The 25,256-nt window shown below is 40.6% G+C and overlaps 1 protein-coding gene across 4 annotated transcripts in view; it reads right to left on the bottom strand.

The window, feature by feature from the left end:
* Window positions 1-443: 443 nt before the first annotated feature.
* The window catches only part of wnk3 (WNK lysine deficient protein kinase 3), a 53,061-nt gene continuing 28,248 nt past the window's right edge, over window positions 444-25,256 (bottom strand). The window contains exons 9-25 of one of the 4 annotated variants that reach the window (XM_077572218.1): window positions 25,069-25,184; window positions 24,675-24,869; window positions 19,959-23,348; window positions 19,681-19,724; window positions 18,465-18,600; window positions 18,256-18,372; window positions 17,474-17,575; window positions 17,345-17,393; window positions 17,104-17,256; window positions 14,759-16,200; window positions 12,864-13,110; window positions 9,745-9,839; window positions 9,327-9,667; window positions 8,347-8,582; window positions 8,182-8,274; window positions 6,736-6,899; window positions 444-5,945 (exon numbers count right to left, since the gene is read on the bottom strand). In XM_077572218.1, the coding sequence (XP_077428344.1) occupies window positions 5,388-5,945; window positions 6,736-6,899; window positions 8,182-8,274; window positions 8,347-8,582; window positions 9,327-9,667; window positions 9,745-9,839; window positions 12,864-13,110; window positions 14,759-16,200; window positions 17,104-17,256; window positions 17,345-17,393; window positions 17,474-17,575; window positions 18,256-18,372; window positions 18,465-18,600; window positions 19,681-19,724; window positions 19,959-23,348; window positions 24,675-24,869; window positions 25,069-25,184 (7,478 nt within the window). In that variant the 3' untranslated portion in view covers window positions 444-5,387. The remainder of the gene's footprint in view (window positions 5,946-6,735; window positions 6,900-8,181; window positions 8,275-8,346; window positions 8,583-9,326; window positions 9,668-9,744; window positions 9,840-12,863; window positions 13,111-14,758; window positions 16,201-17,103; window positions 17,257-17,344; window positions 17,394-17,473; window positions 17,576-18,255; window positions 18,373-18,464; window positions 18,601-19,680; window positions 19,725-19,958; window positions 23,349-24,674; window positions 24,870-25,068; window positions 25,185-25,256) is intronic. The other 3 variants (XM_077572235.1, XM_077572225.1, XM_077572242.1) reach the window with 3 other exon arrangements.

The raw sequence follows: 25,256 nt of genomic DNA, 5'->3' as shown, positions 1-25,256 counted from the left end.
ATGTAGGATCTTCCACAGTACACTACGTAACATTGTAACATTTTTGCATTGAAGTATTTTTCAAGAAATGTAATATTTCCCAAATAATCTTTTTGGAATGATAAAACTAAAAAGATACAAAATAGGTAGAACTTTTTACCCCATACGTTGTGCTTTCTTTCCATTGTAGCAAAATGTGTCATTTAAAAACATTGGAACTGCACTATATAGCAGTGCAGTTCAAAATATATTTAATCTAGAAATATGTAAATACATCAGTCAAACAGTATACTGCACATTTTGAAATCTAAAAAAGAGAAACCATTCTTGTTTTGTTTATAAGATCAAACCCGAACACTGCCTGAAGAGAGATGGGATAGGCTCCATGGATGTAATGATGCCACAATAGTTAGTTGTGCATGTCCGGTACATTTTATGCATGCATATTAACACGGAGACGAATGTGGATGTTTGACATCATTTATTTGGATTAGTTACAAAACATAAATAAAACCAAAAGTTGATTGTGTTACAATGTACAGAGGGCAAATCACGAGCAACATACTTTGTAAGGACTTCCCAAATGTGTTTCTTTGTCGTTGGTTCTCAGTCATGCATTAAAGGGACTCCTTTGACTTTTATTGCATCCATTTGTAAATTGAATCAAGCCTGCAATAGATGATTGTGTTTTAACAGAAATTAAGTTAGACGAGCAAATATTTTCTGTCTCAGGACATAAAGATGCATTTTAAAAAACAGGGCAAGTCCCATTGAAACAAGTATGAGAACCAGCCTTTTGATTTATGAGGATCACAGTATTTCAATGAAACATCTTCATTTCAAAATACAAAAATAATATTTAGTTTTATTTTTTTTTATTTTGGTAACACAAAGCCAGCTCCACATCATACAATGCGATAATCAAGCTTTTAGTCAAAAAGTTAGTATCAGACATGACAGCGAAGGATGCAGAAAATCACTGGTAAACTCTAAGTGATGCCAAAAGTAACCCAACTTTTTGATCTTCTGAATATTTTACCTCAGATGCAATAGACAAAGTCCGGAACCACTGCAAATATGTATCATCCCGTATGGCTGAACGAGCTGCTAAGACAGTCCAGTGTCTGCTTGCATATTGTAATACAGAGCTTGCCTGTATAGCATGAAGTACTGCAGTTGTCTTTCATTAACATTTTGCAGTGTGTATTCACAACATGAATTGTCCACAGATTATTTTATGACAGCTTGCGGTCTTTTAAAAAGTCGGTTGAGTAATCTTCAAGAGGCTCATTTGAACGTATGAATGATTTAATGCGAGTCAAACAGAAAAACACAATTTACACACTGAAAAATGCAAAAAGGCAAAATGGGTCAATCAAAAATAGTTGCTCAGGTCACAAGAGCTTGGCAGTTTAAGTGCTTGCACGTACTCCTCAGGACATCGCCACAATAATTGATTATATGTAGAAGGAAATGTCTCTGCTGTAGGTTTGCTCGAACAAGCCAATTAATTGAATTAGCCGTTTGTGCAGTCACATTCACTGTTAGGTTGCAGATTTGAAAATTTACAATTTTGCACTCACATATCATATCATCAAATTTAAGAGCTACATGTTCTACTTTCTAAATGTAATACATTTTAAAATATGTCTATTTTTTAACAATGCAATGGTTCTCAGAAATTAAACAGGCAAAATGTTGAAGATATTCCGCTTTTAGTTGAAATTTCAGGATGACACTAAAATGCTGCTCACGCATTAGCTGCCATATATTGTCCACTTGTGGTCAAAAGGTAGATTGTTTTATGTTTTTGACGTTACATTAGCCGTTGATTTAACGTGAACCCTTTGATAATTTACAATTGCTAAAATGCTACTTCAAAAACATTGGCAGTACTTAATATTGTGACAGTAGAGTGCAAGTCTGTTTTAATCATGAGACTCCAAATTTAAAGCACAAAATCAACATATGGTTGCTGTTGGGCTTAAAACCTGTAAGACCAAATATTAGGGGTGTGCCCAAAAATCTATTCTGATAAGAATCAACTTTAAATGTCCCCAAATCGATTATATTTTAATTATTTTGTACTGTCCTGACCTTGTTTGTGTGTGCCTTTACTGGGAGCGCTGTTCATGTTGTACCCGATTTGGCCACTTAGGGGCAGTGTGGTTCTGTGTGTTCTGATACACTGTTAAGTTGTAGCCACATTAGAGAGTAGAAGGAAAAAGTCACATCAAGTTATGTCAATAAAAGTTGGTTTTTTTGCAACGTAGAAAGAGCATATGGCGGTGAGTAATGTTAAGATGCTTCTCTGCATACATTCCTGAAGCGTTTTGTATGAATAGCCGTTCTTTTGTGAGTGATAAAAATGCCGCGAGTAGCGCGCTAATTAGCATTAGCAAGTCAGACTGGAGTAGATCGTGACGATTCTTTGCACATCTATAAAAGGAAGCAGAAATCATTGTCAATCAAATCATTTTGAATCAAAAATCATTCTGAATCGAGCATCGATTTGCAGACCCAAAAATCGGAATCGAATCGTGAGACAGTCAAAGATTACCACCCCTACCAAATATGGTCCATTTAAAAAAAATAAATAAAAATGTTACTATTGGTCCGTGCCCATGTCATCTGTTATTTTTTACATTAGAGAAAGCAATTTAAAGTCTTCAAAGCAGATTGAGAATAAAATTCTTATTTCTCTGGTGTCAGAAAATACTATTATTGCTATTACATTATGTCGCAAGTCTATAATGAGTGAAATGGTTAAGTTTGTTTTGTGGCTGGGGTTGCATTTTTGGATGTGGTCAGCTGGCACTGGCGATGTTCACTATTGAAATCAATGACAGAGTAATAGATTTGAGGCGTTTGTGGTATTTGGTAAGCGGACAATGACGATATACTGTACAGGTGCACTTACATGATGCTTTCCAGAACGGATAAAACAAAGCCGAGATGTCACACATTGACATGACAATTTTACACAAAAAAGCAGTATTGAACACCTCAAGTAACATGAACTTGGGGGGTATTATTTACGTGTAGTTAACCGTATTTTTTGGACATTAAGTCACACTTTTTTTTTCATATTTTGGCTGTTCGCGAGACTTATGCTCAGATGCGACTTGTACATATCAAAATTACAGCTTGGACTGGCACCCAAAATCATCCCCGTTGTGTTGACGTTCTTTTGGCTGTTGGCAAATACTTTGGGTGCATTCCTACTGGTGGCCACCTGCACCAAAAAGTATTTGTCAACCGTTGAAAGAAAGTAGAAGAAGAAGAAAGGAAGAAGAAGAAAAAGTAGTAGTGGAAGTAGTATTGGCAACAATTGCAATGTGCTAGCTTAGCATGTGGCTTCATTATGCCACAATAACACCAAAAAAAAAAGAAAAAAAGTGCGGCCTTCGAGTTAAGATAAGCCATTTTAAACAAAAAAGAAAAACTTTTCTGTAGTTAGAAGTAGAAGTTTGGTCCAACCAGAACTTAGTCGCTGTCTTCTACAACGGCACTCCTTTTTTGGGGCACTCAGAATAACCAAACGGCAAATTTGTGCATGGCTCGGTGTTTCCGAAGGACTTGAATGAAGCAGTGCGTGTGCTCAGAGCCGATTTTTGAACGCATACATGATTAGGGAATGGTGAAAAAAAAATGGAAGTGCTGCTATTTTTCATCTTAGTTTTTTTAACTCATTCCCTCCCAGCCATTTTCACTGAAGCAACCCCCTTCGCTCCCAGCTGGTTTATTGGATTTTGACTGATTTTGCAAGGCCTACAGAATATTGTGTTCTAATGCTATAAAAACATGGAACCCAAAAGAAAGATTAGACTCTCTTCTTTCATCGGGAAAAAAGTACATTTCTATCTGTTTCCGTTTTGCAGCAATTAGCATTAGAATATAGCTAAGTTTTATCATTATTCACAAAACTTTTTAATACAGTGGGGGAAATCGCTTTTTGCAACACTGCCCTGGTTGATCTTTTATACTTTTCTGCCACCTGTTGGCCGTTTTTGTAATAACTACAATTTCTTCAAACATTCTCTTCAGTTCAGAGGCTGCATCAAAGCCTTCTGTATGCTAGAAAATGTATTAATACGTCTTTGGGAGCGTGGTAATATTTAAAATAGAACGTATTTATACGTTTTTGGGAGCAAATGAGTTAGTATAAATCTCCCCAAAAATGTGACTTATACTCCGGAGCGACTAATAGTCAGGAAAATGCGGTATATCATTCTTAGACTTGTATTTGTGAGCCATTTAATGTTTGAAAATTTGTGGTTTATTGAGTAACAGATGGATTAATGAACCATACAGCAGAAATCCTTCATGGTTGCTTTTGGCAAATCGGAATTATCCATCTTGAAATTAAGTCTATTCGTGAAGCAGCTAACTTTTTAATGGTCCAGTGAAGCCGCTTGTGCTTGAAGCCAACCATTTGGAAAGTTTCATCACTTCGCTTATAGAAAAATATTTTATGACATTACACACAAATCATTACAATACATGCTGATCAGTTTCCATGATCATTACTAATTGCACTTTTAAAATTGATAGTCCTTTCACTGCAAGCATCGACAACTGGAAACGAAACATAACATATATTTTGTCTGGCGTTTCGGTAAGTCAATGTTTGCCGGGGATATGTTGCAAACTCTGTACACAAACACACTCACTCATATGAAAAACAAGACCCACGCGTGCCGTCTATTCACAAAGCTCAGGTGCCGAGTTCAATGTCACCTTCAATCTGTACATACTCGAGCCTCGCATATCTCACATTCATACCCCTCATTATCCTTTTTCAGTTTAACATCGTCGTGCTTAAAATGATCTAGACTGGATTTACAATGCAGGTCCGAGCGCCCACTTCAGAATTAAGGGCCAAATTTGCCAATACAAGATTTAAAAAATAAAATAAAACCTAGGGCTGCAACAACACACAGGTCAACAACAACAATAAATACTGTACAAGTAACACAAACAATACATATATTACATAGGATTTTTTAGCTGGCCTAAACTGATTCAGCCAGTCATTGGTTTCAATGCAAATGACCTCCATGTGACTCATCTGATTTCTGTTGGTAATTATTTTTCTTATTTAATGATTAATGTTTATTTAATGATCTATGTTTGTATTCAAGTGTTTTCATATTGTTGGGTACGCATATACAGTTGAAACTATCAATATCAGTAACTATAAATATTTTTAAAGGGGCGGCTCATGTCCTCTTTTTTTGCTCTTGCCCTCTTTTTCCCCGCTACTTGAAAAAGGGCTCGGTTCCTATCATCTGCAAATAGCAGAAGAATACTGTAGTGTAAATCCAGCCTAATACTCCAAATGGATCTATGCTACTTCCTGCTGCTCCAAATCATTTACTCTTTTTCTGGCACATTTTTTTTCACAATTACACCAACCTTGGTTTCATTTCTGTCCCAGAGGAAGTGTGGAGGCGGGGAGTGTCTGCGGGGTGATTCTTTTTGGCACTGGAAGGTGGAGCAGCTTTCAGACAGGATGAGGAGGAGCAGCAGGTTGAAGATGAGGAGGGACAAGTGCAAAATGCCCCCTCAGCAGCAACGCTGCTGTCCACGTGCGCAGGCGGCGCAGACACAGCTGAGGCCGCCGGAGACGCGGCGGTGTGGGAAGGCAGCGGCGGTTGGCTTTGATACGACGAGCCGGGCAGCTGGACGACGGCCGGCGCCTGCGCTTGAGATGGCGGCCGTGCGGGGGCTTGCGCCCGGGGCTGATGCTGTCCAAGCTGGCACAGTGGGGCCTGCTGAAAGGTCATCTGCTGCTGGAGGTGTAAACTGGGCTGAATTTGTGGCACTTGGGCTGTGTGCGCTTGCGGCGGGGACCCGGGGGAAATGGACAGGCTCGCCCCACCTGGATTGTGGGGAGGGGCTGCCACAGGCAAGCTGGCAGCAGGTGCAAGTGGGACCAACGGAAACCAACCTGGTGGAGCCACCTGTACAGAAACAGGTACAACTTGCGGTAACGTTGGTGTGCCAAAGCAAGCATCCTTCTTCTATTGTACATTATGTAGTAGGGCTGCACAATTAATCACATTTGAATAGTGATCACGATTTTGGCCGCCACAATTAAATTAACCTGATTGTCAGTAATATTTACATTTAAAATGGGAGTACCGTATGTACTCAAACGCTTTCTTACTGTTTTAGCCGTCCACCAGGGGTCGAATGCATTATTTATGAAGATGCTTAAATAACACGTGAACACCCTGCTCTGGGAGCCTAAAGTCTCTCAGCGGATTGATGTGAGTGAGTCATGTTGAGAGAAGAAAGTACATCTAAAATTGGAGCTAGTGCCTTGAAAGTGATGCACTCTATAATGGCAAATGTTTGTTTACATTTATTTTAGTTGTATTAATTATTCATCATTCATTCTTTATTCCAGTTTCATTTTGTGCTGAAAAGTGTTTACAAATAGTAATAATTATAATAACAACAACAAGAGTAGTGCAATAAATATATATATTATTTAACATAAATAATTGTATATAAATAAATAATTAACCATAAATATAGACAAAAACAATTGTGAGCATTATTTTGGTATAACTGCATAAATTATTCAACTCAGATTTTTATTGTATATATAGAGGGAACAAAACAACAACAGAAACTATTACAGGCAAATACTCGCTTTGTAAATGATGGCTGTAATGAGAATGACTACGGATCCATTATATTGATTTTGTGCGAGTTTGTGTGTGTGTGTGCGCGCGTTGGTGATACCTCAGATGGTTGGGTCCAGCCTCCCAACTCCTGCACCTGCTGAATGTGCTTGATCTGATTGAGAGAAGGCTTGGACACGCTCTGGCCCGCTGCCTCCTTAGTCCAATTATCAACCAACTTGTGCAGTTCATCTGTGAAGGTGCTCTTCCTGGCAGGGCTTTGATCTGAACAACAAATGCAGCATACATAAGAGTTTCACGACCGAACCATTTAAACCTTCAGACTCGTAGATGGTCCCAGTGAACATGACATATTTGCGTGTCTAAACCAATCAAAGGCACAATGGATGACGTCAACACTTCTGGTTCATGATTGGATCTAAACTAATCAATCACAATCACAACTTGATTTGCATGATGTTAATGTTAAAAATTTTGCATATAAGTTTGGTAATTTTACAACACATTACAGCCATATTATCCTGGCGTCCACTATAAAAACTAAAAACATGATACCCCCCCCCCCCCCCAAAAAAAATTCCATGTTGTTCTTATGTGGGAAAAGAGTCAAAATCAGCAAAAAATCATAATTTTGCATTATCAGAGTTACGCTCTCTAAAATTCGCATCTGTAGCGCATGTGTCACCAACTTGCAATTTTACAGCTCCTTTTGACCTTCTCTGTACTTCTTTATCAACATCCTCAAAAACAAAACTGAATGGAAATGCTAGAAAAAAAAAAAAATAATAATTTCGTCATCAGGTGGTAGTAAAAATTCGAAATGGAATATTCTACGTTCAGTAGCTTTAAGGACACAAAATTGTCACCTCGGGGCGACATCATCTGAAGGTGCTTTTCTATTGGCTGCTGCTCGATGATGTCACTTCTGCGTGACACACTTTCAAACGTCCTTATTCCGGTTAATATAATATATAATATAATGTATTTAAAATCACATTTAAAAGCATCCCCAAAGGCTCATGTAATAAATTAATTACCAAAGACTATAAATATAGTTTTAGTAAGCATAAAATGGAGTTTAAGTTTTTATTTTATTTTGTTGAATTGTTTTTTGAATTTTAGATTTAGTTTTTTTTTTGGTTAGTTTTCATTAACTAACATAACCTTGCTCCAGACACAGTATGACATATGTCAATATTTATTATCAGGATCAGTGATACACTTGTAGCTGTTAACACTAAAGAAACGACCCCCAAAAAATCTTCTAAATAATTGTTCAGATAAATTACTTTCATACTCTTAAGTTTAAGTTTTTAGAGATTTGAATGTACTTTGTGTGTGTTCATTTTATTTTTTGAGTTTTAAAAGTACTTTTTTGTGTTATGATTAGTGAAAATGTATTTTTACCACTCCAGTATGCATTGTGACTAAGCAAGATTGTGTGACTCAACTTAAGACTTGCTTAAAATTTGTAATGACTTGACTCGAAATTTGGTGGCGACTTGACAGTTTTCCCCACAGTAAATCGAGACTTGGACATCCATACCTCTTTTGTGAGGCAGTGAGGAGCGATGCTCTGAGCTGCAGTGAGGCACTCCACTCTGTTCTGTACCCGAAAAACTGCTCGACTGCTGGAATCCTGAACGAGGAGTACAATAAATAACTACACAGGGAAAACCAAGAGAAATTCCGACCATAGCGATTTATCTACCAGCATGTGTGACTCCATTGTTATCCATGTGAGAGTGAGGTCGGGGCCGCAGTTTGATCTTGGATGGCCTGGGTCTTCGAGGAGAGAGGAGCGGGTGCGCTGAGGGAAGGGCGGGGCTCCGAGACAAGCAAGCAGGAAGACTTTGCCTTTGGTCTTTTTGGGAACGAAGCTGTCTGTACAGTTCTTGTAGCTCTCGGTTCTGCTGGGCCTGAAGTGACACCACTTCTTTGATGTGCCTGAGTGTTCAAATCACAATTAATGTGTTGTTAGATATTTATATGTCATTGGCGACTGGTGTGTGTTTTGTTTTGAACGGATTGGTTACCTTGGTTACATTTGGATGGTAAAAATGTTAAAATGTTTAAGTAATGAACTGTATATACAGTGGAATGTTTGACATATATTGGTCCGGAGAACAGGGATGTGATTTGACCAAAGTGAAATTATCTGAAAATTTAGCCGGGGGTCTGGGGGCCGCTGGCACCCAGCTAGGTCCAAAACAACAGAATAAATTTTCAATGTACATTGAACTATCCCATATAAAATGTTAAAAAAAATGTTAAAAATTGAGTTTTAGTCAACTCAAAATCCGTCACATTCAAAAACATTGGACTGCCTTTGCTTTTAAAAACTATCACTGAGAATATCATCATATCTAACTAATGTGATTACTAAGTTAACACATAAATAATGTTGAAGAGTTAAAATTTCATGAACAAATAATTGTATCATGACCAAATGAAAAGTAACTCATATTAGAGCATACCACAAATGTCTTTGTTATAGCAGAAGATGTTATCTGTCGGAGTCATGTGCATACACAATGAACTACAAAAAAAAAAAAAAAAAATCTGAATTTTTTTTTTGGGGGGAGATAAAAAAAAGCGGAATTCCGCGAATTAGTGGAAAAATCACATCCCTGGGAGAAATAAATGTAAATTGTAAAAGGAGGGTTAAGTGAAAAGATTGTTCCGAATTACTTCTCTCTCAGATTGTGCAGTTCTTTTCTCAGGTCTTCATCCTCCAACTCACTCCCATCGTCGTCATCGTCGCTGCTATCTACGGGGGAGTGGCTATGCCCGTGAGCTCGAGAAAGATGGGCCATCGCTGGCGTCCTCCTACTCTCATCTTTCTCGGCCTCCTTTGCCCGAGATCTCCTCCTCTCTCTGAGCCGAACAGGAGACACCGGGGAGCTGTCCGTCTGCCCCAACTCATCCTGAGTCTCCGCCTTTGTAACGGAGAAGCGTCCCACTTTCCTGTGAGTGCTGCCACGGCCTGACGACGCGTCCTTCGGCAGGGAGGATTGAGGCACTGGGGTCACCTGTTGAAAGCAGACGAGGGAAACGTCAGCCTTGCGTTCCTTGTCCAAACAAACAAAAGTTGAGGTCCAATCCATACATGGAATCGTCCTTTGCACGACTGAGTTTGACGCGGGGCCACCTCCTTCGCCTCTTTGAACGACTGACTGCCAGACCGTCCATCTGATAATGAGACTGGGGTGAAAACCAAAAGGGACAACAGGGAGCAAGAGACACACAGATATATAAATATGCAAAACGCACAGACGACACAGAAACATGTCCATGAAAGATGACACGCAGACAAACATGGAACACAAACATACATTTGTGTTAAAAATCCATCCACAAAGTCACACGATTCATTTGTAACATACAGTATATGGGTTGCATAAAGTTTTGTTAAATGAGTATGGGAAAAAAAATGCTATAACAGTAAAATGATGTAATGTCCATGCAGGCGAGGAGCTGGTGGTTAATGGCTAATCAAAAGCACAATAACAATGAAAACATCAAAAATAAACTGTGATAAAAATCTTTCTTATGAACAGCTATCCCATGTGCAACACAACCTGGCAAAATCTTATGTCGGTCTCGGCTTCAAAATGTTTTTTTAATATCTGGTGTGTTGTGTTTCTTTCCAGACTGCTCATTAAAAAAAAAAAAAAAGATTATTGTCCATCATTACCTACACCAAAAACAATAATGATCTTTTCTCAATCTACTCACAAATGAAATGTGGGCCAGTTTAAAGGGAGACTTACTCTGCTTTCTGAATAGCCATCTTTTTTCTTTTTTTTTTTCTTCCAGGAGAGCTCAGTATTGTTCATTCGATTTGACATCATCATTGCTCTCCTTTTTTTTTAAAAAAAAAAACAACAAATAAATTAAAAAAAATTAATAAATGTTTTTTTTTTTTAATATATATACATATATATATATATATATATATACATTTTTTTTTTGTATGTGGGTGAGCATGTGCATGCGTGTGCGTGCGTGCGTGTGTGTATTCATCAGTTCACCTAAAGCCCATTAAAAAAAAAATCCCATACCAATAATATAATATAATAATAAATTGACAAATGCAGAAACATCAATGTAAGTTATCACGATGTAGTGGCTCTCGCTAACAGACAGAATTAAGTAACCAGAATTAGGTTAAAAAATTCTATATACGTAGACCATGTTTCTATAAATTTTGATATTTGGTTTTTATTTGAGGCAGATATTTTTTCCATTAAAATGTGATTTATGAGGAGGTTAGACCATTGGTCGATATTCAGAGTTTGTTTATTTTTCCAGTTAACAAGAATTGTTTTTTTAGCGATAGTAAGGGCTACAAGTGTAGATTGAAATTGTTTATGTGGTAAGTCAGTTGTTGTTAGGTCACCTAGCAAACACAAGTTTGGAGATAAAGGTATCCTACAGTCCAAGATAGCGGACAGTTTTTCTAAGACTTTAGTCCAGAAATACATAACCGGAGTACATAACCATAAAGCATGAACATAAGTGTCTGTAGTGTTTTGTAAGCATTGGAGACAAATGTCGGAGTCTGAATAGCCATCTAATGCAAGAGAAAACTGATTCTCCAACTATAACGTCCCGGGCATAGACACAAGATATATTTGTAATGAATAAATAATTAAGTAATTAATTAAGTAATTAATAAAGATTAGCAATTCAGCGTGACTTGAGAATGCATGATACTTTCTGTACAGTGCCCTTTGGTGGCGGTGGTGAGCTGTGAGGGATGCTGCTGGCAGTGCCTGTGGACTTGGGATGGGGAGGGGTGGTGTCAAATGAAGGGACATGTCCTGGCCACTGGTACTACACTCCCCCACCCTGCTCTACTCTCCACTGATCTCGCCATGCGGGTGAGGAAAAATTGGTAAGAAAATTAAATTGAGCACAAAGGAAAGGGGGGGGGGGGAAACATCATCAATAACATCAGCACTGATAATAGAATTAGAATTAGGACGCAGTAAACCCCTGCTATTCGCCGGAAATAGGGACTAGTGAATAGTGAGTAGTTGAACCATAACTATACAAAAAATGATACCAAAACATTTGATTTTGAAAATACTCTCCTTTACTGGTGCCTTGAGATATAACTGACCTGACTTACAAGTTTTCCACACGATTTTTTTTTATTTCATGTGTGAGCAAAAATTTGAGATGCAGTGAGATATGGCAAGTGAACTCAACTGATTGCTTGTGAATCTGGTGGTCAGTGGTTGACAGTTGTATGCAAGTCAATACACTCAATCGCTACGCCAACTTCCTATAGCTTTGACATTTGGAAACGCACCGCCAGACACAATCAACTTGAGTTCAGTCTGACTGCAGCATAAGACAATTACTAGTGTAGTTAAAATAACCAAATAGCCTTAGGTAAGTCCATTAAGCCTAATGCTAACAAACAACATAGATGGGATAACAAAGAGCATACATTTAGCTGTTGTACTTGTAAATTGTAACCCTTTAAGCAACAGATGTTTGAATTCAAACGGTGGAGCAAATGTTGACAGACAACATAACCGTACTCACAGGCACATATTCTTTGCGAAAGATGACAGTGACTACTAATATTACTGCAGCTCACTGGATCATTTGTGAAACTCTTCTTTGTGAGTATGTCTCTGACTGCCCCCAAAAGGCAAAGGCATGTACACCAAAAGGAGCAGCACAATGTCCAATGAATTGAAGCAAAAACTATGACATTCTCTTAAAACTCGTATCTCAAGGCAGCACTGTACTTCCTTGATAATTAATACTTTCCTATTAGCCAGCACTTTGGTGCCATCTCGTGGCATTTTGTAGAAAGTCCAACCCAAAAAAAAGTGAATCTTTTTTTTCCTCCAGCCTAATTAAAAATAGGTTCCACAAGGAAAAAACTAACAAAAAAATAGGTGAATATGTGAATAATGAACCGCCGAATAGCAGGGGTTTCACCACAATGCAGTCACAAAACAATAGTCAAACACGGGGTTATTAATCTATGCAGTTGTAAACATTTAACATCAACACTTCCTGAAAGTTAAGGAAGTTAATTCTCCATGTTAAAACCATTACTAGATATTAGATTCATTTACTCACTCACTCACTCACTCACTCACTCACTCACTCACTCACTCACTCACTCACTCACTCACTCACTCACTCACTCACTTACTCACTCACTCAGGGTCTCTCTAAAAATCCCTAAGAGCACGCTACCTTGCTGGACTCTGGGCTTCTTGAACAAGCTGGCGGAATGGCGCAATTTGCATGCCCAGCCTTTGAATTTGCGAGTCCAGGATTTCTTGCTAGAAACAGGATTTCTGATACTAGGACATGTCAGGTTTAGGCCAAAATATCCACCTCCTGCATTATGCTGCTGCGCTCCATGCCGGAGGGGGATCTGCTGGCGCTGGGGCCGCAATGCTTCTCCACTGGTGCTGTTGTCAGAGGGTGGGATTACAGCCTAAAACAGTTAGGACAATTAAGAACGGCTGCGTGGAGTTGAGACATTTTAAAGAGAGACACACACAAACAGTAAACATATTGCATAGTTTAACATTTAAATGATGTCATTCAACTTGACATTGACTACATAGTGGCTTTCTTCATATAGTGGCGGGGGGTGTTAAGTGACTCAACTTTCGAGAAGACCAGGTATCTTATCCACCTTGTTGCCGCACGGCTCTCATATAGAAACTATTTTGGGAGGGACTTCCTGTGGTAACATATACGTAGTAGCAGTGAGCCATTTGTTTCAATGGCTTTCGTTTATTTGAACTTTTTATTCAATTTCTTTTTTTAAATGAGCATTTTGAGCACTTAAACATTTCTTGCACGGCCTGGGCACTTGTTGGTGGTTGTACTAAAAAACGAAAAAAGTTGAGTCTGTGGCTACATGAGCTATATTTTGAGCATTCACCCTGGACGAGGAGACATTGTTGTTAATTGGTACCGTTCCCAGCACCTACCAGGGAATGATGATCACAGGAAGGATTAGGCTTAAAATTTCCATTTGAAAAAAACCCCACCGAAACTGCTTTCAATTTGGGGACAAAAAACGGACATGGAACTTTGTGATTGTGTATCAACAAATCACCAATGAAGATTTGCATTCGAAAATAAGGTCAGATTTTTATCTGTATGCATCTGTATGCATTTTTTTCTCTCTTAACTTTTGTGATGTGATTTTGTACTGCTGGCCAGTATTAATTGTTATCAATAATAATAATAATAGTTCAACAACTCAATATTTTCATCTTAACTGCCATTGACGGTCATCATAAAAAATCATTTTAACTATTTCTATTAGTTAAAAAAAAAAAATCTACTTTTGTTAACAAGAGTATGAAAACCTAGATTTTTTTTTATTGTACATTTAGAACAGATATAAAATTTTTGATTAATCGTGGGTTACCTATTGAAGTCATGCGATGAATTACGATTCAAAATTTTAATCGCCTGACGCCCCTAATTTTTAACAATCATCTAGTCAGGCGATTGAAAATTTTTATTGTAATTAATCGCATGAATTCACTAGTTAACTCACGATTAATCACAAATTTTATATCTGTTCTAAATGTACAATAAAAAAAAATTCTAGGTTTTCATACTTGTTAACAAAAGTGGGGAAAAAATGTAAAACTAGTAGAAATAGTTCAAATGAATTTTTGACGTTTATAGCCGTCAATGGCAGTGAATGAGTTAATCTGCATTAATATTGTTTTTTGCTTTGTTTTTGGAGCACAGATATAAGGTTGTTATCATGCAGTTTGAAGCAGTGAGTTTGATTTAAGATGAAAGGTTTGGCTGTAAAGTGTGTCCATAACTCTGTGGGTAACTGTTTTCCAACTCTTTTAACAAAATGCAGCCAAGATTGCGCAATACCCCATTTGTAGTGACAGAGGTCAGAAAGTAGTAACTGCCCACTTTTTCATGTCATACCCACAAGACTTACTTTTGAACTACTGATATATTAACAGTTTTAATAAACATGCTTTCAAAACTCTGTTTCAGGTGGACCACACACCTGTTGACTATTAGAATGGAGGCCACTATTTGATGAAACAGTGTAGATGTATGCTAACGTTGATTGATTGGTGTTAGTTACTCACGAGGATGGTTGGTTCTCCTGGTACAGGTGGACGCTGTGGCCCAGCAGGGTCATCCTGTTTGGCAGGGAGAAACGATTCAGGGGGTCCGGTGGTGGTGGAAGGCGAAGATGTGCAAAGCTGCTGCACCATCAGAACTTCTGAAGAGTCATCCTCTGCTACTCCGCAGCTCTCAGGGTCAGGGGTGGTGGAGGAGGAGGAGGAGGAGGAGGAAGAAGTGGTAGAGGACGAGGAGTGCGGAGATGCATCTGAGACAGAAGCAGGTGGTGGGAAGGACAACGTATGTGGCTCCGATGACTCGTCTCCACCTGCAGATGTGGAGGGAGCTGATGTTGACGTCAGCGCGGGCGCAGCTCCGCCGGCCGGACCGGCACCGCCGACGCTGTGCTCCTGATACAACAAGTTCCTCAGCTTTTCATCCAATGTCTTCATGCGATTGTCTCCAAATTCGATTTTTGGGGGACCTTCGCTGTCCGACTCGGCCACAGAGGAAGGCTGCGCAGGGGAAGGGGTGAGTGTGTTGGAGAGAGGGAGTAGGGAGGCTTCAGTCGCTCCCAAATGAAGAGGCGGCAATGAAGAATCCGAGGAAGGATGCCACGGCGGCACTGTGTCGTCTGCGATGCTCATCTCTCCCGTGGACGCCTCACACTCGGACTGCTGTAGAGAGGATTGGCTGGGAAGCGGGTGTTGTTTCTGAGGTATGTCGATGGCTCTCACCAATTCCTCTTGCTTTGGGTTTTGTGTCTGGCAACGCCGTGGTGGAAGCTCGGCAGAGATTTGGGTTGATTGCGCCACATGGCTACTGTGGAACTGTTGCTGCTGCTGAGGTGTGTACGCCATCTGCTGCGCGTTTAACTGATGTTGAGGCATACCCTGCTGTTGTAGCTGACACTCATGTATCATGTGAGGCGTCATCTGTGAAGTTTGTTGCTGCTGCAAAAACTCCTGTTCCTGCCGTACCTGAATTTGCTCTTGGTACACTTCCTGCGTCTGCTGCACTTGTTGTAGGTGCGGTGCCGCCTGTAGTTGACTTTGCACCTCTTGCTCAAGCTGCAACTGTTGCTGTGCAACCGGAAGATGCTGCTGTGGAGCTGATGCCGAGCCTCCTTGGGAGGGAGTCTGCTGCAGCGGCTCCAAGTCAGCGTGACTTACTGGGACGTCAGCCTGAACGTTGGCAGGGGCGAGAGGCACAACAATAGCAGCAGCGGGGATGGCGGTAAGGTTGGCGGCAGCGGGTACTGCCGTGGTAATCGGCACACTGGGCCTTTGGTCGACAGACGTGGTGAGGATTGGCAACTTGAGACCATCTGAAATAGTCTGAGTGCCAGAGGCTTCAAGAACGCTTTCAGGTGCAGTGGCGTGCAAAGTGGGTGCAGAAGTGGCAGAGGGGGCTAAGACAGCGGACACGCCACTGACGGGTTCGAGACACTGGGAGCTGTCATTTTCTACAAAGCAGAAAAAAGTGGTATCGAACAACTCTTAAGTTTCATAATCGGCGCAAAAAGACAAAACAACACCAACAAAACATTTCCCTTTAAAATCTCTTTGAACAACGTGAAACTTGTACAGTTTCCCCAAGCACATGGTTACCAAAAACAAAGTATTTAATAATTCCTTTGTTTTGCGCTGCAATATGATTGGCCAGTCTGTTTCCAGGATGTGGTTTAGCAAAATGACAATTTGGCCAAAGTATCTTGGGGGTTTAAAATAACCTAATAATCGATATTGAATTAATTTTCGAGCCTGATATTGATTCATAAAACCATGAATATTTTATTTTAATATCTATTTTTCCCATTAATTCATAAGAAAAGAACATTTTAAAGTTTTTTTTTTGTATCTTTCTGTTCTGTGAATTTAAAAGTACTTTCTTACATTTGTGAACGACCTGACTTATTGCATTTTAAGACAATTAAGAATCATTTAAATTTATATTTACAATTATTGAATTAGAATTATGAAAATATTTTACATCTCACCCTTGCTGATAATGTTTGTGTAACACAGTAGTCATTATAACATGTGTTACTTTCATTAATAAACTAAATAATTTAACCAGTAACTCAGCTTTGTCCACAAAAATGCATTCATTTAATGTTTGTGGAGTTTTTATCATGTCCTTGATATTTAAGAATTGATGTTCCATAATTAATCAATATCGGTTAGAAGTGAAGTGAATACAATCTAATTAGGAAAAAAATCTAAACCGAATCGAGCTGTACTCTTGTGAATAGAAATCGAATCGATTGAGGAAATTAGAATTGATACCCAGCCCTAGTTTTAAAGTTATGCTTTCACTTTGAGATGTAATACAAAACCAATATTTTGCAAATGATGCTTGAGCTCACCTTTGTCTAATTTCGGGGGTGGGAGTGTCCTTGTTTCTCCGGTGGGAGGTGTCGTGGCAGCCCCCTGGCTAGAAAGAGAATCTCTGTGGCGAATGGTCTGGTTGATAAAGAAACGCCAGCGTCCCACTGGAGACGAGTGCGGGATGGAGTCAGCTGAGATTTCAAACACACACATTTTCAGTTTCTTCAGCAGTGCAACATTACCGGGAAGGAAAAACTGAAACGATTATTATAAACTTACACGTAGAGCTAGTGGGAGTGCTAACTTGTAACTGATCTGTAGAGCCAGTCTAATTGGGAAACAAGTAAATGATCATCAGAAGTCAAACACAAATTGTACAGGCGATATAGAACGCAGAAATTGACATACAAGTGAATGTATTTGAAGTATTTCCTGTGCTTTCACAATTATGGCGTTGAGCTCTTCAACGAACTTCTCTTTTTCCACATCAAGAACAAAGACTTCCTCCACCTGGAAACAAAATACAACACAACCAAATCATTAAAGATGTGAACAGTAACAAACGAGACCTTGCACACCGAATTTTATTGCGAATGCTCCCAACGATCATCAAACTTTGATGCCATGCTCCACCCACATTAGGTGACTTGGCCAAAAAGCTTCGCAATTTAGCATCACACAATTCTTTTGGGATGACCAAGGACACGTTGGAGAGACTCTCTTCCAGTTGGCCTGCGAACGCCTTGGGATTTCCCCGGAAGAGGTCGAAAAAATAGCCTGGGAGAGCGGAGTCTGGGCTTCCCCGCTAAAGATGCTAACCTAGATAAGCAGAAGAAAACAGATGCATCTCGCTTGGAAACCCGCTTCCAATTGGGTCTCATTTAGGCCAATTCCCTGTAAGTCACCCACAAAGAAAAACCTCAGTCTTTCTTGTGTGTCCTGTTATTAGACATTCCCACCCAAATTTGTGTCACTCAGTAAAACTGATGTCTGGGGATAATTTTTTTCAAACTTGTCTAATATTGGGATGTGTTTGTGACCCTTTAAATACATATACTTGATCCGGGTTACACACACATACAACATTTTTTTTTGCTTTTGTATTGCCCAGTGCTCAGATTCTTAAGTACTTACAATGAAGTATTGTACAGAAATATTGCAGGCAATGCTGCTCTGCATGAGCAGTTTACCATATAATCTGCAATGTCCTCTGGTGCATCTCCCTCCATGTCAAATTTAAAGGTCACCATTTTGTTACTATGTGTCTCCAACTGGCACTCCACCATATTGTCACCACTGCCTGACACCTAGGGAAGAACAATGGGGGGAAAAAAAACAACCTTCATGCAAATTCATTATTGGATAGATAAATTGTTAATGTGTTGTTGTGAATCTTCACCTGAAGCATACTCAGTTGAAACTGATGTGAAACCTTCTCGGGTCTCAGAGAAGACGCTCTCCTCTGGCCCTTTACTTTTTCAAATTTGCCATTGGCCAAGAGCAAAACCGCTTCTTCTCCATTTGTTGGCACAGACCTGTGGGTGGCAGGGTACACAATGTTTTTTTTTTTTGTACATGAGAAGTCCCAAGAAGGTAGACATTGCATAGGCAAATACATGAAAAACTAATACAGTGCTTCCTTAAGATACAAGTTTGTGACGAATGCTCGTAACTCAAAACACACGTCCAAATTCATCATTTTAATGAATGGAATGGCATTAATTCGTGCCCACCTCCCACTAAAAAAAATAAAATAAAAATAACACAAACATATTTTATAAAAAACAAAGTAATGTCATAATTAAACAGAATGTTAACCATTAAACAGTTTTTTACTTCAATACAAGGGACATTGTGGTGCTCCTTCTGGTGTGTGAGCCTTGGCCACCTGGGGGCAGTATAGTACATAGAGACGCGTGAAGAAGAGTTTTACAACTGACAGAATTACCTGCAGTAACATTGATTTACACTAACCTTCTTCCCAAAGGATAAATATATGCCGTCCAACACCGATTCTGATCACATGGATTAGCTACACGTTTTTCAATTTTAGATCTGATTACTAACAAGCCTATCTATGTTGTTCAGCATTTTTTGTTAACATTAAGCTATACTGACTTAATTTGGTTGTTTTAAATACACATGTAATTCTTTGTTTTATATTTAGTCTGATTTTCGAACTTCTGCTAGTTCAAAAGGGCTTTGCCACCATACAGCACTTGTAACTCAAATTCAAATGTAAATCAAAGCAAAAATATGGCTGAATGATATCTCGTATTTCAGCTCGTAAATCAGGTCACTCATATCTCAAGGCACCACTGGATTTGGTAGTAAGAAAAAAACTCTACATATATAAAATGCTACATAGAATACAGAAATATAACAAGCAACCATGCAAATTGAGGTTGCTTTGTCATTATAAATATAATGCAGATATTTCCACGGGAAATTAGACAGCTGATTTAGCCTGCTCCAAAAATATATATCTATTAAAGTAGCAAATGTATAAAGCATTCCATATCAGTTTTAGAAGTTCTTCAAGCTATTAAGTTTATACGAACCCTATGTTAGTTTTAAAATACATGATGATGGCCACATTGTGAAATCAGACCTACCCATTTGAGGAAGGGCGTTCTGTATTTGACAGGGGTAGACAATCCTGAGGAATACATTGATGTGATAAATATAAACACAAAAAGGCACAGGAAAAGAATAACACAAACAAAATCAGCAATGAATGTAAGTGAAGCGGTGACATACAACTAAAGTACATTTTAGAATGAAAAAGTGTTAGTTTTGAATCAAACATTTTTTTTATACTCTCTCACTCATCCCACCGGCATAATTGCTATTAAATCACACAGTCAGCTCAATCCATACATTCTTCCTGTACCTGAGAAATGCCCAGCAGGGAAATATCACAGTCTTGCAGCGAGGCTTGGGGCAGTTTGGGGACATGACAGTTAAGCGTCTCTATAGCGGTGGCAGGCGGAGGGGAGGCAGGTATAAAGTTGTCTTGCCCTGGTAAGGTGACCTGGGCTGCTGGTGGAGATGGCAGCTCTGGCGCAGGGGTAGCAGGAGCAGGATGGTGGGATGGTAGTGATGACGGGGGAGACGAGGTGTGAGAGGGGCTCAGGACGGCATGGAGAAGAAGGGGCGCTTCGGTGTGAGGCGCCTGGGTGTGAGAATGAGCCTGCATTTGAATGCATGTTTGCGTCTGTAATGCTGACTGGGGCTGAATACTGGTTTGTGTGTGAGCGAGCGCAGGCAGTGTGTGCTTGGCCTGGTGCTGCGGGGATGGTACTACACCTGTTGTTCCGCTCTTGCACAAGGATGGGGGGCTTGAATTTTGGGAATGTTGATCGGCCACGTTCCTGGGGGCTACCTGTGATTCGGGATGTGCAGCAGGCTCAACCTCATCCCTGCCGATCACGGCCTGACTGAGAGGACACTTTTGCTGGCTTGGGGCTAGGATGGGCTCGACTGGGAACTGGATTACGGAAGGAGGTCTTGGTTGCTGAGTTTGAGAAAGCATCTGTAGATGTGGCTGGAGGATGGGATGCATGACTGAAGAGTTTGCGGTGCTTGCCAACGGCTGCTGCTGGGCCAGGACCACTGGAATATTGACTGAAGTGGTAACTACACATGAAGGATCTACCACAGAATTGAGACTGGCTGTATTGGTTCCAGCAGACTTAGCTACCTGCTGATACTGAAGCACTGGTTGCTGTGTAATATTGATGACATCATGTCTAAATGGCGGAGATTGGTAGTTATTATGAGGGCCGGACTGAGTGGTCAAAAGACTTTGGGCCGGGAGAAGAGTATGGCTTGGAGTTTGTTGCTGAAGCTGAGCCTGTAGCATCCCTGGCATTTGAGCATTAGGATGAACAAGAGTCTCGTGCTGCATCTTGCCAGAAATGGAAGTTGTTGGAAGTTGGACAGCGGTTTGGCTTTGTTGGCCCATGACCTGAACGTCAGCAGATGAGTTCTGGTTGTGCGATGGTTGGGACTGACAAACTGCTTGCTGCAAAGGCTGAACCGGAATGATTGGCTGAGAAGACATCTGGTTCATAGTAGAAGTTGTTGGTTCAGGATAAGCACTTAGAAATTTCTGGGCTTGGATGACAATTTGTGCCTGCCCTTGAGTTGTTACAACCAAAGGAACAACATGAGAGTCAATCATCATTTGAGCTGCTTGCGTGGTAGACTGTCTTATAAATTGGACCGGAACATGGCTTTGGTTCTGTGTATGCATTTCACTTTGTCCCTGCTGGCTGAGCATTTGAACTGGGATGATACCTGATGTCTTGACAGGCTGCATGGCCACAGGGGGCGCCGGAGCAGCACTAAGTGGAACTCCAAGTTGGATTTGAGATTCCCCTGCAAGTGTAGCATGCTGAGGCGGAGTTGAGCACGCTTGCTGCTGCAAGATCAGTGTAGCTTGTTGCCCCGTGAGGGGGCTATGAGCTATGAACGGAGTGCTGTTTAGTTGAGGGGCGCATGCCTGAAGCATTTCAGACTGTTTCTGTTGTATTTGCTGCTCACTGCTGCTTTGACGAGAAGGGACAGCCTCTAGTTTTTCTGTTTGCTTAAGTTGAACAATGGGAGCTTGGCACTGTTGCTGCTCTTGAAGTTGTTGCTGCAATAGGGCCTGTTGTTGCAGTCTTTCTGTTTGATGTTGTTGAGGCGAAACCTCTTGTTGCTGGATTTGTTGCGCCACCAGCTGACCCTGTTGCTGCTGCTGTAAGACAAACTGTTGCTGCACTTGGCACTGTTGCTGCTCTTGAAGTTGTTGCTGCAATAGGGCCTGTTGTTGCAGTCTTTCTGTTTGATGTTGTTGAGGCGAACCCTCTTGTTGCTGGATTTGTTGCGCCACCAGCTGACCCTGTTGCTGCTGCTGTAAGACAAACTGTTGCTGCACTTGGCACTGTTGCTGCTCTTGAAGTTGTTGCTGCAATAGGGCCTGTTGTTGCAGTCTTTCTGTTTGATGTTGTTGAGGCGAACCCTCTTGTTGCTGGATTTGTTGCGCCACCAGCTGACCCTGTTGCTGCTGCTGTAAGACAAACTGTTGCTGCACTTGGCACTGTTGCTGCTCTTGAAGTTGTTGCTGCAATAGGGCCTGTTGTTGCAGTCTTTCTGTTTGATGTTGTTGAGGCGAACCCTCTTGTTGCTGGATTTGTTGCGCCACCAGCTGACCCTGTTGCTGCTGCTGTAAGACAAACTGTTGCTGCACTTGGCACTGTTGCTGCTCTTGAAGTTGTTGCTGCAATAGGGCCTGTTGTTGCAGTCTTTCTGTTTGATGTTGTTGAGGCGAACCCTCTTGTTGCTGGATTTGTTGCGCCACCAGCTGACCCTGTTGCTGCTGCTGTAAGACAAACTGTTGCTGCAGGTGCTGTTGTAAGAGAGCTTGTTGTTGAGGTTCCTGTTGAGTTGGCTGAGGCTGCTGATGCACCACTTGCTGTTGCTTCAGTGGATCTTCGTGTGCTCTCGCCTGGGGATTTTCCATTTGTTGATACAACTGTTTCGGCTGCTGTTGCCCTAAATGGTGTTGTGGAAGTGCTTGCTGCGGCATGGCTTGACACTGCTGTTGAATAATAGCTTGTTGCTGATCCAACAAGTGCTTGTGTACAAGGGCTCGCTGCTGCTCCAGTTGAGCTTGTTGCTGATAAGTTTGATGTTGCTCCAGCCTTAAAACTTGCTGTTGCTGCTTTGGTTGGATGGTGATCTGCTCACAGGGACCCTTCACTGGTTGAGAATGTTCCCCTGGCGGTGGCAACGACAAAGCTGGTTGCTCCATACCTGCGCTTGCTGCTTGGTCCTGTGTAGCTGGGGGATGGGTCTGCTGTACACAGATTTGCTGCTGAGGCTCATGTTGATGTTTCAGGACCGCTATAGTTGGAGGGCTCTGGTGAAGCTGCCCTACCAAAGGCTGAGTGGTGCTAAAGTGTTGCTCAAGCAGAGCAACCTGGGTCTCCATTTGCTGCTGCTGAAGGCTGGACATCTGGCCACCGAGCCCGATCTGTGGCTGAACGATAGTGTGCAGAGGTTGTGTTTGTTGGGGTGCTGGCTGCTGAATAATGTCAGTGAGCTGCATGGGAGGGGCCTCGGGCTGGGGCTGCTGAGTGAGGGGAACAATAGTCACCACGAGCCCAGCAGGATCACTGAGTGACATGGGTGAAGTGAGAACTTGTGGCGAAACAGTGGTGATGTATGATTGTGAGGGGGCCAGTGATGCTTGGGGGGCGGCAGTTTGAAACGCATCTGATGGGAATGTTTGTGACTGCACAGTGATATGACATAATGATGATTCGTGTTGAAAGAAAGGGGGAGGGGGAGGGAAGAAAGTAGTAAACATTAGGTAAGAAAAAGCTTTGCCATAACAGTTAACACATTTGATATCACAGGGTTTCCCCACATTTTTTTTTTTTTTTAGAGTGGAGGAACCTCTTATGAAACCACTAAAACTGACTAATTGCAGGTTAAAACCTTTGGGTAGTATTTTATTTTGAAATGGCTTTGTCAGAACCATCAAAAAGCCCAAAACGGGTCACAATACCGCCTAGGGGTATTAACAACATTTTAAACACCCTTTTAAAGTCACTTCAATTTGAGACAACATTCATTAATTTGAGCATTAGCCATGTGCAATATGGACCCAATACTATACCAAAATAGTATTTTGGATACATTATGTACAACTGGGTAAAAAACAAACATTTGATTATAGCATTGTAGTTGAATAGAATTTGACAAATTCTTCACTAAGTCATCCAAAATTCATCAACTGTGTTTAAACTTTTGAACAATGAATTTAAGTGTCATTTGTAAGGCCTTTTTTTAAGGATCTGCAAACACCCTGTAATATATTTCAAATTGCAAAATTCTTAAATTGCATCCCACTAAAGACCTGGGGGAAACCCTGTGCAGCATGCAGTCAGAGATAGTGTCAGAGGATTATGAAAATGATTTGTGGTTGGGTAAATAGTCATCAAGAAAAAGAGGGGTTGGGTGGGGGACACTATCCATAGCTTGTTTGCATGAACCATGACTTGTTTGGTTCAGTTGAAGCAACTTTCAAACAATTTAAAACAGAAAAATATCTTTACAACATAATATACCAATGACACATCTTTTATTCCTTATAATTAATATAATGTAGGATGGACAAATGAAAGAAAAAAAGTCTAGATGTCATCAGTGAAAACAAGTACGATTATTGGTTGAAGTAGAACAATAATCAGTTCGGGGGTCCTTGAATGTTATGTTCTCACTGATATATGTAGATATTTAGGACATATTTTAACTCTAATTTATCATGATCAGCAATCGTTGTTGTACATTCGCCTGCAAAACTTTGAGGTCGCAGCTGGTACAATCAGAGTGTGATGATTCTTACTTCCCACTTTTCTGGAATGCAGCATGTGTTGTTAATACTAATGCCATATTATATAAGTCCACACATACAGATCATGACAGAATCATGCCATGAAATTGGAAGTTGTCACGGTACAAACCCTGATTGACACCACAGTGTACTGTAATGCTGTGGGCCACAACTAAAAGTAACTCCCAACTGATTACAAGTTAGCGTTATCACTCCTTTCACCTGAAAATACTGCTGAGGTATACTGGGCGATACCTGTTGAACCATGGCAGTGGGCTGAAGAAAGGTCTGACCAACATGTGGGCATCTGCTTTGACCCATGTTGGACAAACTGACACTCTGGCCAACTGGCAAACTTGGAACACCTCCACTCTCACCGGCTGGGAGCCTCGGAGGATTAGCCAGGATGGCGGTACACTATAGACCAATCAAATGGTAGATGAGCAATTCAATTAATAAACAATAGCTATACAGTAAACAGTTAAACTTATTAAAACACATTTTGTAAACATACGATCGAGGCATACCGCAATAAGCGGTGCTGCGATATAACAGGGGCACACTGTTATAATGATATCATGTATGGTTAAGCCAAAATCACGTGTGTTATACATACAGATGTAGTGATGGGCTGAGAAGTCTGGGAGACAGCAAATGATTCCCCTGGCTGGGAGTGTGACTGGCTCTGCCCATGAGCATATGATTCACAGCTGGCAGACCCAAGACTTTCCCCTAACAAGTAAAAAAAAAATGAGAATTCGAATAAATTTATGATGTCTTTAAAGTCATAATAAACTGTATCAT

The sequence above is a fragment of the Vanacampus margaritifer genome, chromosome 1, assembly GCF_051991255.1.
Source record: "Vanacampus margaritifer isolate UIUO_Vmar chromosome 1, RoL_Vmar_1.0, whole genome shotgun sequence".
In the NCBI taxonomy this organism is placed as follows: Eukaryota; Metazoa; Chordata; class Actinopteri; order Syngnathiformes; family Syngnathidae; genus Vanacampus; species Vanacampus margaritifer.
This window is presented reverse-complemented; position numbering and strand designations above follow the sequence as displayed.